Source organism: Rhinopithecus roxellana, chromosome 18 (genome assembly GCF_007565055.1).
Source record: "Rhinopithecus roxellana isolate Shanxi Qingling chromosome 18, ASM756505v1, whole genome shotgun sequence".
NCBI lineage: Eukaryota > Metazoa > Chordata > Mammalia > Primates > Cercopithecidae > Rhinopithecus > Rhinopithecus roxellana.
Window position 1 is genome coordinate 50,885,043 of NC_044566.1, and position 19,509 is coordinate 50,904,551.

General features: G+C 34.8%; 1 protein-coding gene across 4 annotated transcripts in view; it reads left to right on the forward strand.

Moving 5' to 3' along the window:
* VWA8 (von Willebrand factor A domain containing 8) overlaps window positions 1–19,509 on the forward strand; it is a 382,692-nt gene that overhangs the window by 152,281 nt on the left and 210,902 nt on the right. For all 4 annotated transcript variants that reach the window (XM_010374503.2, XM_030922264.1, XM_010374504.2 and 1 more), the window contains one exon: window positions 16,251–16,357. In XM_010374503.2, coding sequence (XP_010372805.1) covers window positions 16,251–16,357 — 107 coding nt within the window. The remainder of the gene's footprint in view (window positions 1–16,250; window positions 16,358–19,509) is intronic.

The following is a 19,509-nucleotide window of genomic DNA, read 5'->3' on the forward strand; positions in this document are numbered from 1 at the left end:
TTCCTTGCCTGGACTGGGTTGTACATGTCCTTCTTGGGAAACCTTTCCAAGTATTCAAAGAGAATTGAGTGTGTGATCTAATTCTGGTCACTGCAACCATACCTGCGTTAGGGAACACTCCATGCCCTGTAATGCTGTGGTTCTTACAGACTCATACAGATACCACATTGGTGGTCTTGGGTAAGATCCAGGAGAATTCCTTGGACTCCTTGAGAGAGACTCTTGCTCTCTTCACTTACTTTCCCTCAAACAAATGGAATCTCTCTCACCATGCTCATTTGTCTGGAGTTGGGAGAGGGATGACCACCACCACTGGGACTGTGTTGGGTCAGACCTGAGACCAGCACAGTGCTGGGTCTCGCCCAAGGCTTGTGGTGACTATCGTCTGGATACCACTTATGTTTATTCAAGGCCCAAATGTTCTTTAGTCAGGTTGTGATTCATCCTGCTAGGTCTAGGAATCTCCCTTCAGGGCAGTGGGTTCCCTTCTGGCCCAGGGTGGGTGTCAAAATGTCATCCAGGAGCTAAGCCCCGAAATTGAGGACTTTAACAATCTGCTTAGTGCTTTATTTTACTTTGGCTGAGCTGGTACCCAAATTATAAGACGAAGTCCTCTTTACTCTCCCCTCTCCTTTCCTCCAGTGGAAGGAATCTCTGCCAAAGCTACAAGCTGTGCTGCCTGGAGTTGAGGAAGGGACTATGCAAGCACTGCCTTGGCTGTCCGTGCTGGTGTCTGACTGGGTCACATGCACCCAAGTGTACTGATTCTGAGCATAGCACCAGGACTTGCCCAGGAATTGTATTCCTGTGGCCTAGGCAGCCTTTCAAGTTTATTTAGAACACCAGAGCACTTTAGCCTGTGGTGGTGGGGCTAGTTAGAATTCAGGTTCTGACCACTGGGATGAATGATTCTTCCCCTCTAGCTAGGGCTGGTCAAAATGCTCCCTCCATGGGCATCGGCTGAATGCCGCACTGTTGCTCTCCACAGTGACAGGGTAGCACTGAATTCCAATGCAAAATACCACAATCAGTGTACTCTTTCTCCCCCAAAGACACAGATTCTTTCTCCAAGCTATGTAGCACCACTAGGGGATGGGGAAGAGGTGGTACAGGCAATTCAAGACTGTCTTTCCTACCCTCTTCAGTACCTCCTTCCTTCATATGATGTTAAAACCAGGTACTGTGATTGCTTACCTGGTTTTTGGGTCTTAGGAAGGTGCTTTCTTATGTAGATAGTTGTGAATTTGGTGTTCGTGTGAAAGGGATGACAATTGCTGGAGGGTTCTGTTCAGCCATCTTGGTCTACCTTCATTCCATTAATATATTATCTTATTTAGACATTCAATAATTTTCAGAGGTATTTTATAAATGAGAAAATTGTGTAAGTCACTCAAGTCACATAATTATAAATAGTGGGTTTGGGATCTGAATGCTGGTTCATACGTCTTCTGAGCTGGGCTCTTTAGCATTATTACACTTACTGCCTCTAAAATTTGCATTAGAACTTTTTGTTTTTGACAGTTCTGCTCAGTATCTAAATTCAACAAAACTAACATTTTTTCAGTCTGTACTAATTGTTTTCATACTAGTTGGTTAGTGATTATAAAACATTGGCTTATAGCATTTTCTTACAGAATTACATTTACATGAAGCTATTTTAAAAGGATAGTAAGAAAAGATTAAGAACAATTTCCAGTAAGCCCCAAGATTTAGTCTCTTTTCATATGATCTAGTAATTATTTTTATGGTGACTATGCTTTTTGTCCATTCATTTCTTGATAAAAGGAATTAAAGGAGAATCTATTTTCAGTTTAGCAAAATATTTATTGCCCTCTGGAATCCCTCAGTTTAGTGGACAGTTTTTCTTATAGTTAAATTAAGCTCCTTGTGTTGCAACTTGAATTTGTTCTTCTTGTGTGTATCCAGCTAAAATGAAATTCCTCTTCACTGTCTTCAGAGTTATTATTTGAAGAATGAATAAGTATAGGAAATAACAATATTGACTCTCTTATTAAATATAAAAATTTTGGACTTTCAAAGCTTTCTGCTGACTATTAAATATGCCCTGGTAGTTGAATCAACTTTTAATTTCCTTTATTTAAAACAAAACGAATAAAAATAAATTGAAAAAATAAATCAGTAAGAGTTGAACTAAGAAATTAAAAATATCAAAGTCTGGAGAAATGTAAAACATATGAGAATATTGAAAGCTAGCAGTGTTTGTTTATTAGCAATTCAGTTACAATTTATTACTAATTCAGTCTACAAACGTGAGAACATTTTTAATAAAGGTCAGAAAAATTAAGGTACGCATTTCTGTCACATATTTTATTATCGCCCTAAAATAGATTTTCAAAACAGTATTGCCAAGAAATAATTTTTGTGTGATTTTTTATATTTCCTCTGCTGTTCAGAGTGGGAAATTTAATGGATTTCTTGTAAAATAATTTTTTTTTTTTTTTTGAGACAGAGTCTTGCTCTGTCGCCCAGCCTGGAGTGCAGTAGTGCGATCTTGGCTCACTACAAGCTCTGCCTCCCGGGTTCACGCCATTCTCCTGCCTCAGCCTCCCAAGTAGCTGAGACTACAACCACCTGCCACCACACCCAGCTAATTTTTTTTTTTTTTTTTTGCATTTTTAGTAGAGATGGTGTTTCATCACGTTAGCCAAGATGGTCTTGATCTCCTGACCTCATGATCCTCCTTGGCCTCCCAAAGTGCTGGGATTACAGGCGTGAGCCACCATTCCCAGCCACAAATATTTTTTAAATGTGTGAAAGGCCATAGAAAATCTAGTGATATGCATGAACAAAATAGAATGAGCTAGATGTCCTTCCCATACATTACTCAAACTGGAAATTCTGAATAAAATATAATAAGTAATTGTTAATTCTTATCCATACTCAAAAGAAAGAGAGTATCAGAGGTATCAGAAATGAAATAGGACTAAGGTTACAGTTCTGCTCCTAGGAATCTATCCAAGGGAAACAAAAACATGTCCACACAAAAACTTCTACGTGAATGTTCTTAGCAATATTATTCGTAATAGTGAAAAAGTGGAAACAACTCAAATGACTATCAGCTACTCAAGAGATAAATAAAATGTGTTTTATCCATACAGTGAAATGTTATTTAACAACAAAAAGAAATGAAGTACTGATACATGTTACAACGTGGATGAACCCTGAAAATATGTTAAGTGAAAGAAGCCAGATACATAGGACCACATATTGTTTGGCTCTATTTACATGAAATGTCCAAAATAGGGCAAATCCATGGAGATGGAAAGCAGATTGGTAGTAGCCTGAAGCCAGATAGACTTGGGGGTAGAAATGGAGGGTGACTGCTAGTGGGTACAGGGGATCTTTTTTAGGTAAGAAAAATGTTCTAAAATTGTTTGCAGTAATGGTTGCACAACTCCGTGAATATACTAGAAACCATTGAATTGTATACTTTAAATAGGTGAATTATGTGATATCTGAATTATATCTCAATAGAGCTAATACTAAAAAAGAAGAAGAAATGAAGTTAAAAAGCAATTCCAGAATAAGGAGAATGATCATGATATCATGGCTACCAAAGAGGCTTTCGAATAGGAATAGGGCTTAGTGGTCTACTGCTGGATTTTAATATCTGTTTGGGGACAATGGATGTGGCTGCAGGCATATGTGAGGTGGAGAGGTTATAATTAAGATTCCTGCATGAATAATAGAGTCTGAAAGTGCTGCTTGTTCCCATAGACTAAAAAGTGTTTGCCCACAAGCCTAGAGAAATGATGAGAAAGCTTACCATCTCCCTGGAACTTGGGATGGGAAATAAACTGTCATCATGAGGAATCAAATGTCCCACATTGCTCAGGTGCAGGTGTGAGGGCCCATGTTGATGCTGTCTGTAAAGGTAGTAACCAAAAAGTACTAAGTTAACATAAAAAACTTATCCAGGATCATTTAATTACTTGGAGGCTTAGTAGAAAACACCAACCCTGAAAACCAATCTGTGGCAAACACTTTTACAAGATCAGGAGACTAAATATCTCATCTGAATATTTGGTCATTGTACAAAGTAATAAACCATATTTAGGAAAAAAAAAAACATACGAGAGATTTGGCAGATACAACATTTTGAAGAAATAGAACTTCAAGAACTCAAAATAATAGAACAATTTGAGACTATCAAATAACTATATTTAAGATTATTAAAACTTAGGAGGAATTAAAAACTGGATGACTAGGATAGAGGAGAAAAGGAACTGATAGATCTGAAAGAAAAATCAAACAAATAGAACTTTTTGAATTGAAGAATATAGTCAATGAAAGAAAACAAACAAATGGACAAACCATCAAACACAATTCAATAAGCACTTAATTAGTAAATTAGACTATTGAAGAGAGAATAAAGTGGAGGGGAAATAGCCTGGGATGCAGCATAGCAAAGTGAAGAGATAGAAAACCTGAAAGGGTTGTTAATAGACATGTAGAGTAAGATCAGAAAGTCCAACATATGTCTAATAGGAATTTAAGAAGAGAAAATAAAGAGACTGAGAGAGAATAATTGTTCAAAGAGGCAATGGTTAGGAGTGTTCCAGAATGGAAAGCAGAAAGACATATGTCTACATATTGAAGAAGTATATCAGTTCCCAAGTAGGACAAATAAAAGTAAATCAGCACCTACATACATTGTGATGATACTGCACAGCATTAAAGACAAAGAGAAAAACTTATAATGGAAAAAGATACAAGAGAAAAAATATCAAGCTGACAACTTTACATCAGCAGTAGTAGATTCCAGGATTGGATAGTATCCTGAAACGGTTGTATTGGGGGAACCAGCCCCCAATATTTCAATGTAGGTTCTTTTTTGTTTTCCCTAAGTGTCAGCCAGTCTGAGAAATAAAGAGAAAGAGTACAAAGAGAGAAATTTTACAGCTGGGCCTCCAGAGGTGACATCACATATTGATAGGACCGCGATGATGACCCCAAGCCACAAAACCAGCAAGTTTTTATTAGGGATTTTAAAAGGGGAGGGGGTGTACAAACGGAGTAGGTCACAAAGATCACATGCTTCAAAAGGTGATAAGATCACAAGGCAAGGCAAAATTAGAATTACTGATGAGGGTCTATGCCCCACTGTGCACGCATTGTCTTGATAAACATCTTAACAGGAAACAGGGTTTTCTATTTAACAGGAAACAAACAGGTTTTCCTGTTAAGAGCAGAGAACCAGCCTGACTAGAATTTACCAGCCTGGAATTTCCCAATCCTAGTAAGCCTGAGGGTACTGCAGGAGACCAGGGCGTACTTCAGTCCTTATCTCAACTGCATAAGACAGACACTCCCAGAGGGGCCATTCATAGACCTCCCCCCAGGAATGCATTCCTTCCCCAGGGTTATTCCTTGCTGGGAAAATAATTCAGCAATATTTCTCCTACTTGCACATCCATTTATAGGCTTTCTGCAAGAAGAAAAATATGGCTGTATTCTACCCCGACCCCACAGGCAGTCAGACCTTATAGTTATCTTCCCTTGTTCCCTGAAAATCGCCGTTATTCTGTTCTTTTTCAGAGTGCACTGATTTCATATGGTTCAAACACACGTTTTATAATCAGATTTCATATTGTTCAAACACACATGTTCTACAATCAATTTGTACAATAGTGGTCCTGAGGTGACGTACATTCTCAGCTTACGAAAATAACAAGATTAAGAGATTAAAGACAGGCATAAGAAATTATTATTATTATTATTACTTTAAAGAAATTGTAAGAGTATTATTTGGGAAGTGATAAATGTCCATGAAGTCTTCACAATTTATGTTCAGAGATTGCAGTAAAGACAGTTGTAAGAAATTATAAAAGTATTAATTTTGGGAACTGAAAAATGTCCATGAATTTGTGTTCTTCTGCCTTGGCTCCAACCAGTCCCTCCGTTCGGGGTCCCTGACTTCCTACAACAGTGCTGAGAGAAAATAACTATCAATGCCAGAAGTCTTTGCCTAGCAGAATACATTTCAGCTAAAGACTGAGCTTACTACATTTAGCAGTTTTTCCAGCACTACTGAAAACTACTAAAGGATATATTTCAGCAAGCAGGATACTGAATACAGAGAAAAAGACTGGCCTGCAGGAAACTATGGTGAGGAAGTAGGCAAATATATTATTAAATTTAAATGTATTGTGAAAAATAAAGTAATAAAAATGAATACCAATAGAGGGAAATATTTAACAACAGGGTGAAACTAAAAACTTATAGAAACTGGAAAAAGAGATTAATGCATTCTTAGATTCTTCTGTTGTTTAAGAAGAGAATAGAAATATTGAATAATTTTAGACTTCATTAGTTCAAATATGTGTGTGTAAATTTTGGTTAACCACAAATGAAAAAGGAAATAAATCCAGTGGTGGCAGAAATAAGCAAATAGGAATGTTATACCTGTCAACACAACATAGGTAGAAATGAAAGAAAAAGAGTAAACATGAAATAATGTTAGAAGTGAGCACAAATATTACACAAGATTAAACTTTCCAGATAAAAGTTAGAGATTCTGATTAAGATTTTAAAAGACAAAGACCAATTATATGGTGCTACAAGAGTCATATTTAAAAGATAATAAGAAAGATCAGAGGTGAAGATGTAAGAACAAGCATATACGAAATAAAAGGGAAGAAATATATTATTATTAATATACTTCAAGGCCAAAAGCATGATTGGGGATGAAGAAGGTGAACAAAAAATTCATTTAGTAGATTTAATATTCCTTAGCCATTTATACCTAAGAAGGAGCACTGTATGAGAGAAACAATCAGAATTGAAGACAGGATAAATTGACAAATCAGCAGTTAAAATGGGAGTTTTCACTTCTTTCAGAAACTGACAGATCATGTATTCTAAGAGTTAGTAAAGCTATTTACCAAAACAATTAGCAAACTTGATATAATGGACTTTGTACCCAGTGGACAATAAATATACATGCTTTTCAAGCACACGTGAGACATTTGTACCATGTATCAAAGACTAACCATAAACTAGAAAAACTAACCATAACCATAAAAAATCAGTTTTGACTGGGCGTGGTGGCTTACACCTGTAATCCCAGCACTTTGGGAGATCTAGGTGGGTGGATCATGAGGTCAGGAGTTCAAGACCAGCCTGGCCAAGATGGTGAAACCCTGTGTCTGCTAAAAATACAAAAAAAAAAAAAAAAAAAAAAAAAATTTGACTGGATGTGGTGGCATGTGCCTGTAATCCCAGCTACTTGGGAGGCTGATGCAGGAGAATCACTTGAACCTGGGCGGCAGAGATTGCAGTGAGCCAAGATCACGCCACTGTACTCCAGCCTGGGTGACAGAGCAAGACTGTCTCAATAAATAAATAAATAAATAAATAAATAAATAAATAAATAAATAAAATTGGTTTTTCAGTAAATAGCAAAAAATATTTGTCATGGACCAAAAAGCAACAGAATTCATAACAATAACAAAGAACACACTTAAAAGCCCATTTAATTGGAAAATTAAAATCAGACATCAAAAGAAATTAGAATGAAAATTATGAAATATTTACAACTCTATGACCAAAACTGAATTTCAATACTTGAATGATACACGTAAGGTAACTTTGTTTTTTAAGTTTTAAACTCACATACTTGAAAATAATAGAGAAAGAAAATGTATGAGCCAGGCATTCAACTTAAGTTAGTAAAAAGTTACAGACTAAACCCAAAGAAAGCAGATGGAATGGAATAATGAAGTTAAGGGCATAAATTAATGAACTAAAAAACAAAATAATCCTAGAAAAGATTAGTCCAACCAAAAGTTGGTTCTTTGAAAATATTAATAGATAAAGCCTTGGTAAATTTAATTAATGTAAAAGAGAGGAAGAACAAATAAGTAATTTAGTAATTTTGGAAAGGAGAAAGCATAACTGAAGAAGAAGTCAATATTTATAAAAACCATACTAAAAAAAAAAATTTCTGGAATCATGTGTATTACCTAAATTGGTCAAGAATGTATAGAAAATTCAAATCGACCCATAACCATTAAAGAAATAAAGTTGGTAGTTAAAAAATTTCCTTTAAAAAAGACTATTCCTGAGTGGTTTTATTGTCAAATTTTACCAAATTTTCAAGGAATTTAGAATCCCTGCCTTAAATAAACTTCCAGAAAATAGAGAAATGGTGAAAACATAGAAATTCACATTGAGTCTAGTATAACCTAGACACCGAAAGCAGATAAGAATAACTTATGAAAGGAAAATTATAAATCATTGAATAGTAAATGCTCATGGAATGGATGCAAAAATTCTAAGTAAAATATTAACAAATCATGAGCAATTATGAGTAATTTCAAATTATGAACAATTTTATAGTAATCATACCTTTTACTATCAAGGTAACATTATTAAGATCCTAGAATGAATCATTTTTAGATGCATTTTATTTAGTTTTTTCTTTATTTTTCTTTCCATCAACTTTTAAGTTCTGGGGTACATGTGCAGGAGGTGCAGGTTTGTTACATAGGAGTGCCATGGTTTGCTGCCTAGGTATTAAGCCCAGGATCTGTTAGCTATTCTTCCTGATGCTCTCCCTCCCCTCATCCCCCTCAACAGGCTCCAGTGTGTGTTACTCCCCATTATGTGTCCATGTGTTCCCATCATTCAGCTCCCACTTATAAGTGAGAACATGTGGTGTTTGGATTTCTGTTCCTGTGTTATTTTGCAGAGGATAACGGCTTCCAGTTCCATCCATGTCCCTGCAAAGGACATTATCTCATTCCTTTATAGCTACATAGTATTCTATGGTGTATATGTACCACATTTTCTTTGTCTAGTTTATCACTGATGGGCATTTGGGTTGATTCCATGTCTCGCTATTGTGAATAGTGCTGCAACGAACATAAGCATGCATGTATCTTTATAACAGAATGATTTATATTCCTTTGGGCATATAGCCAATAATGGGATTGCTGGGTAAAATAGTATTTCTGCCTCGAGATCTTTGAGGAATCGTCACATTGTCTTCCACAATGGTTGAACTAATTTACACTCCACCCAACAGGGTAAAAGCATTCCTATTTCTCCACAGCCTAGCCAGCATATGTTGTTTATTGACTTCTTACTAATTGCTATTTTTCTGGCATGAGATGGTACCTCATTGTGGTTTTGATTTGCATTTCTCTAATGATCAGTGATGTTGAGCTTTTTTTTAATGTTCGTTGGCTGCATAAATGTCTTCTTTTGAAAAGTGTCTGTTCATGTTCTTTGCTCATTTTTTAATGGGGTGGTTTTTTTTCTTGTATATTTGTTTAAGTTGCTTGTGGATTCTGGATATTAGACTTTTGTCAGATGGATAGATTGCAAAAATTTTTTCCCATTCTGGATGTTATTTGTTCATTCTGATGATAGTTTCTTTTGCTGTGCAGAAGCTCTTTAATTAGATCTGTTAATTTTTTTATTTTGATGCAATTGCTTTTGGGTTTTCCTCATGAAGTCTTTGCCTATACGTGTGTCCTGAGTGGTACTGCCTAGATTTTCTTCCAGGGTTTCTATGGTTTTGGGTTTTACATTTAAGTTCTTAATCCATCTTGAGTTAATTTTTGTATAAGATATAAGGATGGGATCTACAGCCAATATCATACTGAATGGGCAAAATCTGGAAGCATTCCCCGTGAAAACCGGTACAAGACAAGGATGCCCTCTTTCACCACTTTTATTCAACATAGTATTGGAAATTCTGGCCAGGGCAATCAGGCAAGAGAAAGAAATAAAGCACATCCAAATAGGAAGAGAGAAAGTCAAATTAGCTTTGTTTACAGATGACATGATCCTATTTCTAGAAAATCCCATTGTCTCAGCCCAAAAGTTTCTTAAGCTGATAAGCAACTTCAGCAAAGTCTCAGGATACAAAATCAATGTGTAAAAATCACTAGCATTTCTGTACACCAACAACAGGCATGCAGCGAGCCAAGTCGTGAATGAACTCTCATTCACAATTGCTACAAAGAGAACAAAACACCCAGGAATACAGCTAACAAGGGAACTGAGGGACCTCTATAAGGACATCTACAAACCACTGCTCATGGAAATTAGAGGGGAAACAAGCAAATAGAAAAACATTCCATGCTCATAAATAGGAAGAATCAATATCATGAAAATGGCCGTACTTCCCAAAGTAATTTATAGATTCAATGCCATTCCTATTAAAGTACCATTGACTTTCTTCACAGAATTGGGAAAAACTATCCAAAAGAGAGCCTGTATAGCCAAGACAATCTTAAGGAAAAAACAACAACAACAACAATAACCAAAAAAACCACGAAGCTGGAGACAACACACTACCTGACTTCAAACTGTATTACCAGATGACAGTAACCAAAACAACATGGTGCTAGTACAAGAACAGACACGTAGACCAATGGAACAGAATAGATAACTCAGAAATTCTAAGACCACACATCTACAGCCACCTGATCTTTGACAAACCTGACAAAAACAATCAATGGGGAAAGGATTCCCTATTTAATAAATGGTACTGGGAGAACTGGCTAGCCACATACAGCAAATATTCTTTTCAATTTATTTTTAATTTTAATTTTAATTTTAATTTTTTGTTGAGACAGAGTCTCGCTCTGTCTCCAGGCTGGAGTGCAGTGGCATGATTGGCTCACTGCTACCTCCACCTCCCGGGTTCAAGCGAGTCTCTTGCCTCAGCCTCCTGAGTAGCTGGGACTATAGGCGTGCACCACCATGCCCAGCTAATTTTTGTATTTTCAGTAGAGATAGGGTTTCACCATGATGGCCAGGATGGTCTCGATCTCTTGACCTTGTGATCCGTCCGCCGCGACCTCCCAAAGTGCTGGGATTACAGGCGTGAGCCACTGTGTCTGATCTAAATTGGTATTTTTAATGGACAATTTTACTATAGGCAAAAGGATTTCAACCTGTGAATCTTAGGTAGGACACAATCAATCAGAAAAAGGTAATGTTATTTCTGATATTTCCTCTTTTCACTTCAGTCTATTAAAATTATCTTTCTTGTTTATCTCAAATATAGGTGTATTATATTTAAAGATTCATGAGCAATTTGGAATTACCTCAAGAATGTCAAGGTTTGATATTCTATTTTTTAATTCACCATCTTATTAGTTGAGGAAAAAATATTCTAATAAATGGAGAAAAAGTGTTTGATACAACTCAACAGACAGCCAAGGCAAAAACAAATATAACTTAGTAAATCAGGAATATTCTTAGTAAACTATGAGCAGAAAGGAAATTCTTGAATCTGATAAAGAATATCTACCACAAATTTACAGTAAATATTCTTAAGGCAAAATGCTTGTCACATTTTCTTTAGAGTTAGGAACAAAACAAGAACAGTCTTTCAGCACTTTTAGCAAGTACATTTGCCCTAGGTTATATGATTAGCTACATTAAAAATACAAGAGAAAATACAAATAAATTATTTAGCACAAATAGAGTTTAGTGAGGTTACTTTATACTCCCAAATCAATGACATTCCTATACTCCAGTAACAATCAATGAGGAAATACAATTTTAAAAAAATTCCATTCAAAATAATAGTAGAAAGCTTTGCACACCTAAGAATAATCTAATAAATGACATGTAATGCTTTAATGGAGAAAAATATACATCTTTATTCAAAGTTATAAAAGAAGACAAATACATGGAAGATTTAGAATTGTAAAACTGTTTCGCCCCAAGTTGATATGTAGATATAATTAGTCAAAATCCCACAAGATTATAGTGAATTTGACAAGCTGATCTCAAAATTGTCATGGAAGTATAATAGGCTACTAATAGTCAAGAAATTTTGAATAACATTAATGAGGGTATACTTAACCTATCAGATATCAGTATTAATTCTAATCTGTGTTCATTATAATAGTATGGTGTTGGTACAGGGAAGAACAAATAGACTATTAGAATAGATACAGAGCACAGAAACAAACCCACATATTTGTGAGAACTCAGTATATAAGATGTAGCATTGCAAATCAATTTTGCAATGGATGGGCTTGTCAATACATGGTTATAAATAAAGATTTTCCACTTTATCCCACACAAAAAGGTAAAATCCATGACACTATAAAGTACTTTATAAGTTATGAGCCACAAACTAGGAAAGATGTTTTGCGTGATTTTTGATTAAGAAAGGAGTGGCATTCAGGGACTACAAATGAATAAGGAAAAAGACTTAACTCCAAATGAGCAAAGGATGAATAGATATTTATGCAAAGGTTAAATAATTCAAATGACCAATAAACATTTGAAAAGATGCTCAGCCTCAATAATCAGTGAAATGAAATTTAAAATAATAATCAGCTATCATTTTATACTTTAAATTTTTTACTTATAGTAACATTTTTTGTGAATGGAGAGAAATGTAATTTCGTCACTGCTATTGGGATGGAAGTTTCATCACTTTTTTTTGCCTAAATATATTATTACTCTATAATTTGACAATTCCACTTGTCGATATCTGCTTTAAAGATAGACTTACATGTGTATATAAGGAAGTATATACAAGAATGTTCACTGTATCATTGTAGTAATGAAGCATTGGAAACAACCCATCTGTCCATCAGTAGGAAATGAATATATAAATGGATATATTTGTATGGTAAAATAATTTACAACAGTTAAAATGAAGTAAATTGCATGTATTTACAGTTACATACCATAACACCTTAATATTGAGTAAAAAAAAGTTTCAAAAGAAGGTTCAGTGTATGATGTGATTTGTGATTTGTAAAAAATGTTAAATGTGATAAACAGTACAACATATTTTTTAGTCATACATACTTACATAGCAAAATATAAAAATATGGACAACAAATACACACCAGTTTCAAGGTTAGAGTTCTGTCTAGAGATGGAGAGAGAGGAATAGAATGCTTAATAGTCTTTGTAATTTTCTATAATATTCTCTTTAATTTTCTGAAATGCTGAAATATTTCATAATTTAAAAAACTGAAAAACAAAAATTGGTTACTTTTCATTCTCATGCATATTCACTGTATCGAATAGTTGACTAATTTTTCCAGTGTTATCAGCTGACCACAAAAAACTCTATTATGTAACCACTCCATGACCCTTTCAACTAGAAATGAATAGAAAACAGCTATTTTGTTTATGAATCATCTGTTGAGTTTAGCAAGGCTGCAGACTCAAAAGCCTTCTTACTAACTTTCTCTTTAGAATAGCATAGTGGCAGGAAGGAACCCAAAAGTATTGATTCATAAAATATTTTATTGTTTTTTTTTTTTTAAAAAAAAAAACTCATTTTATATTGAATCAGTGAAAAGGAATTGAATTTTGTGGAAAATTTTGAAACAAAGATTGATATAACTTATTTTCACAAAGTACTTTATGAAGCAGACAAAAATCAAAAGAAATTATCTAATCTAAATTTATTAAACATTGAATAAATAAATAAGCAAAGTGAATAACATCTGTATAAAATTTTCACTGTTTAAGCTGTTAGTAATTAGTTTAAAAAATCACAAGTCTAATCGAACTAATCATACACTGTTAAATTTAGAATCATAAATGTTGATGTGAATTTTTTGTTGTCTGGAAGAATGGTTTTGCTTGCAGGAAAGACTATTTGGGGATTTATTTTTGGTTTTAGAAACTGGCATTCAGTTTTATAGTGCTATAATTTAAAAAATTGAGACCTTTAGGCTTTTCTGTTCATTCAATTAACTCTGTAAGTCTAGCAGATATTAACTATCACTTTGAAAAACCTTTGAAAAATGTCCAGTTCCATTTATAAAACTCAGCTAAATAAAATATCTTCAAACATTTGAAATGGTTAATAAATTTTATATATTCTGTTTCCTTTTAAATACTTTGGATGTCTCAATTAACAAAACCTTCCTGAGTAATTAATGCACAAATATAACCAACTAAATTTATAAATAGGCTGTACCATAAATTATCTTAAATATTTCAATACTATTTGGAAATTTAAGATTTAAAATCACAGGTACAAATTATTCAATTATATTCTGAATAGAAGTCAAAGACTGCCTAGTATCCACAGAGCCCCTCAGTCTTTTTCTTTCACTCTTATAAGTAATACCCCTCCTTCCTAGCGCTGGTGATTTGAGTATACCCCGATCCTTAACAGACTTCTATGCTTCCATCCTGAGAAGTCCTATCTTATTCCTTAATCTAAAGATCCTATCCAACTCCAGTGACAAAGACAGTTATACGAGTTAGCTTAGCGTAACTACTATACTTCTCTTTCTGACTTTCCCAGAGTGTAGCTGAATCTTTCTTCAGTTTTTCTTATAACCAAGACCTAATGAGACTAGAGCCTTTCCAATATTTTGTCGATAAAATGAATAAATATGATAAATATAATAATTATTTTTAAAAGACACCAGGCTATTCATAAGAGTGATAAATACACTTGGAAAATTTGCAACAGGATATGCGCTTGCTTTGGTTTTGGGAAGCTAGGATAGTAAAGATTAATATTTCATTCATTCATTTATTTGCTTATTTTACCAAGGCCAAGGGAGGAGAGGGAAAAAATAAGTAGAAAATATCAGTGAGCAATGGGAAAGGAAACAGTTAACAAATCCCTTAAAATCTCGGAAAAAAATTAGGATTGGCCTCACACCACCTGATATGTTCCATTCTCCTCATTTGTTGGATGAGCCAGTATCTTAGAATGTTCTAGATGTAAATATATTTCAACTTCTTTGGTACCTTGATTGATAATGCTGTCTGGGTGCTAGACTGAGAATAATGGTGAAGTGTGTTCAATCTCAGCAGGAAAGAATGCCCTATTAGCAAGCAATGCCTGCCAATACTGATGAAGGGAAGGCACCCTTGTGATATTTGCTATCCTCTGCAGGCTTTGGAGTGTAATATAGAAATGTTTCCACACAGGGCCAACATTAAGATGTGTTGATAGGCAGACTATATACACGCTGGGGATGCCTGGGAGTAGCAAACAAGTCTAAGCCTGAAAATAGTCAATGCCAGTCAGGGTGTTCTGATAGGAAGTAAAGGGGATGCAGCTCAGGGCCTAATGTTACCAAGCCAGCCTCTAGTTTGTGGGATAGTGTTAAGAGAATGTTAAGCAGGGTGCCAAGACAAGGGCTCAGGAAACAGGACAAAAGCCCAGCTATTGGACTGGGAGATAAGGTGAGGGCTTGGTTTTTGAACGAGGCAATGATCTAAGAACTATGATGAAAGTTCAGAGATGAGCAGGAAAATCTGACTTGATGCTGAACTGAGGAGTTACTAGCATAGAGCTATGTAATTTCCTCTATCATAGCCTGGCCCAAAATGAGGCAGGAGGTAAGAGATAATGTCAGATATGTAGACTGGGATTTTATAGGGACAGGAAACCTGACAGTTCTTTACATGCTTCTCTGTTTGCTGCCTCACGCTCTCCAGCCTTTCCACTATTAGAGATTATACTCAAGACTGTAGGAACCACCACCAAAGATTTAGAGCTGTGAAAAACCCAAATTGTTTAAAAGTGGCATGTTCTTAGTATGTTTATTTGGAATATTGTATCACATAGAGGTTAATCTAAGTGGTGTAGTTAAACCATGGATTAAAAATCATATCCGTTAGCTCACTTGGGACCATAAATTCTAGCTATAACTTTATTTGTGTGGGTGGGAAACTGTGTTTCATGCTTCAAGCACATGATGATCATAATCTGTTTAAAGAGTAACTGTCACTCACTAGATTGTTGTTTTGACAACATATATGTAGAATAGATAAGCAGATACATTTTTTGATAGAAGGAAGAACCAAGCTAGATAATCTTAAATTCATTCAGAAATTTATGTTAGAAAGTAAAGAAAATCTCATTAATCCATCTCCACTGGTTTGAGTTTATGATTGCCAACCTAGAACAGCCAAGTGTTGTTGTTTAATCTATCTAAGAAAATTTGATAAGCCAGTATACTAATTCTACTTAAGAAAGCATATTATTTTAAATTTTATTTTGCAAAGTGTTGTACATAAATCAGTACTGCTAATTACAAATAAGTTTTACTTATTAAAGGAGATTCTACAAACATATAATTCACACATACTTAAAGTTTATATGTATTCTAAAATTTTGTTTAAGATTTTACAGATCCAGACTGATCTTCCTTAATTGGTTGTAATTAGTACGGTGTGTGTGTGTGTGTGTGTATGTATTTAAGAATCGCAGAAAGCTTTGACTTTATGCATTTCCCCCTTCCTCCCTCTTCACCCTCCAGGTTTTTACCCAGTCTTGCTAGGTCAGCGTTAGAAAAAAATCTGGCAGATGCTACAATAGAAATAAATACTGATGACAATTTGGAGCCAGAACTGAAGGATTACAAATGTAAGTATTTGATTTGGTTCTTTTTTTTTTAAGTGAAATAATAATTAGCAAACATTTGATGCTATTTATTTTAATTCCAGTTAAAAATGTTTTTGGTTTTCATCTACTTTGATTTATATATTAGTTTGAAGAAATGAATCTGATTTTTTTTAAGTTTGAAAAACACAAGTAAAATCTTAGAATATTTACTTCATTTCAGTACATACTAGATACAATTCCCCTGACCCTTAAGACTCACAAGTGATGCTAATTGATACTCTGAGAATTCCTGCTGTAAATCAACGTGTCTAATTTTGACAAATGTACTTTTTCCAAATGTATTTCACCAGTGAATCTAGAATGCTGTTTTCTTTGCACATTTACATTTTGAGAGTCAGCGATGTCCAATATGTTGGAGAAACTTTCCTAGGTTGATACAAACTAAAATAATAATCAGAATATGCATGTCATCTTATTCCTTCCATTTCCACCTGTATTGTCTTTTATGGTACTTTTTCTTCTGGATAGCCATAAATATAATTTTGAGTTCTGGGGAGATTTAGTTCTTCATTTAAAAGCTTTCTATTCTTCAATTAGAACACAATGAAAGATTTTCAATTTTTTAAAAATGTAAATACCTATCTTATTGAAGCAGCCAATGTGTGACCACTCTTTAAAAGGGACTATTGTGGTTTTCTTTGTAGCAGATGCTTTTAATCATTGGGGCTGCACCGAGGCAAGAATTTGGTATTGAGAAAATAAGATGACTTTTTTAGAGTCAAATTATAAACTCAGCATACTGAGGGATCTGAATACAGATATGCAGAGTCAACTCAAAGAAAAGGAATAATATTGTATTCTCAATATTATTTGAGTGAGTCTATTAAATATCCAAAGAACGACTGTCATTCAGACTGCCGATTGTTTGGTCTTGGTTACTGGCTAGTGTTAGCAGTGCCCATCTAAGCCTCGTGTAGGGGATAAGGAGCCTACGTGAAGAGACTTCTTACTTGTCTGGTTCCATTCATCTTTAAGGCCATCTCTCTTGTGAAGAATTCATTTAATTAACTCTCCATGTTCATATAACAACCTTCTGATGAGGAATTGACTTTCCACGCAGGTTCCCTCCAATTAATATGCTGGTTATGGCAACCAACATATCATAGTCCATGTGAAAGTTACAATTGCCACATAATATTTTGCAATTCTGATTTTACATCAGAATATATATAGAGAGAAATCAGAATATATATCTTTAATATTCTCCTGAAAGTTAGATTTGCCCTCAGTTATGATGACAAAATCAGGTTTACAGCCTACTAGGCTGAAAAACCTTGACAAATTTACCAAAATAATGCCATTCTGTGGGTTTCTTAGAAGATAGCTAGCCAACTTTCTCCCACAGAAATGCTAACATCACCATTCTCTGAGTGCATTTCCCTTTTTGAGGTTGATGTTTTAACAATAAACATTGGTTGAGTGAATAAACTTGTCCTTAAGCCATAAATCTACTGAGTGGATGTATTCCATAAACTAAACCATAGATAGCATCAGATGCTGTTTGAATCTGAAATTATGTGCGCCATCTCAACATACAACTAGATAGTAGATTCACTGCCATATCCCTGATCTTTCTTTCCCTTTACAGTTTTATACTGGGTCTATTTCAGAGACCTAATGGTAGTAAATAAATAGTAAACTCTCAGTGTTACAGCTCATGGTTTTCGTTCCCTGTAGAACTTATAAATAAAAGGAAAATGGCAAGGATCTATTGAAGGGCGAAGTTACTGTTAAGATCTACTCAAAAAATAAATAAATAAATAAATAAAATCTACTGTGCCATGTCAAATGTGTAGCACTCCGCAGTGATTAAACAGGGTGACGATTATTTTTAGCTCAGACTTGTTCACAGTACTCCATAGAAGCAAACATTGCTTTTCTCCATTGTTTTTCAAAACGCTTAGCACAAAAGTCACATTCTAGTGGAGAAACAAACTGTAATTTTCTTATTTGAAGTAGAAAAAAAAAGATGGGTGAATTGTTTAAGGCATTGTGTATTTGCTTGCTAAAGTATTTCCACAGGTTGGAATGTTATTTGGAGTAAAATATTAAATATATCCCATGTGGTAGAAAGAATGTCAGACTAGACTAAATTCTGTTTTAAGCTCTACTCATATTAGCTGGGTGATTTTGAGAAAATTACGTAGTGTATGTTTTTAGTATTCTCATTATTCTTTCCTCTTTGAATTACATGAAATCATATGAGAAAAAAATGAGGTGAAGCTTTAGCTAGGGATCTGGCACATAGAAGGTCCTTAATAAATGATAGCTTCTATCATTGTAATGATTAGTATTACTAAAATACCTGCTACTATTAATGTTATTAATATTATTATTGAACTTGAAACATGTCAGTGAACATGTCATGCGTATCTGGTTACTGTAGGGAATACGTAGCAGATATGTTCCTGAATTCAAGAGGTTTTTTACTTAGTTTTCTGGCTTCCAGGAACTCATAATCTATTCTAGGTCAACCTATTTAAAGCAAATAAGGAATAATATAACAATTATTACAAAATAATTGCATAAGACAGAGGTTCCCAATCTAGCTGGATATGAAAATCACCTGGGTAATTATTTGAAAATATAGGCCTCCTGCACCAACCTTGCAAATAGTAATTTTAAAATATTCATTTTGTTATGTTTATTTGTAGTGTGTATATACATATATATATATCTCACAATTTAAGTGATTTATCCAATAAATTTATCCAAAGTGATTTATAAATAGCTGAGACTAGAGGCATGCGCCACCATGCCCTGCTAATTTTTGTATACACACACACACACACACACACACACATATATATGTATAAAGAAAGAGAGAGACAGACAAGGTTGCACTGTTATCCAGGCTGGAGTACAGTGGTGCAATCATGGCTCACTGTAGCCTCAACCTCCCGGGCTCAAGCAATCCTCCTGCCTCAGCCTCCTGAGTAGCTGGGACTACAGGCATGTGCCATCAGGCCTGGCTAATTTTTAAAATTTTTTGTAGAGGCAGGGTCTCTCTGTGTTGCCCAGGCTGGTTTTGAACCCCTAGAGTCAAGTGATCCTTCTGCCTTGGCCTCCTAAAGTGCTGATGACAGGCATGTGCCACTGCACTTGGCTGAAAA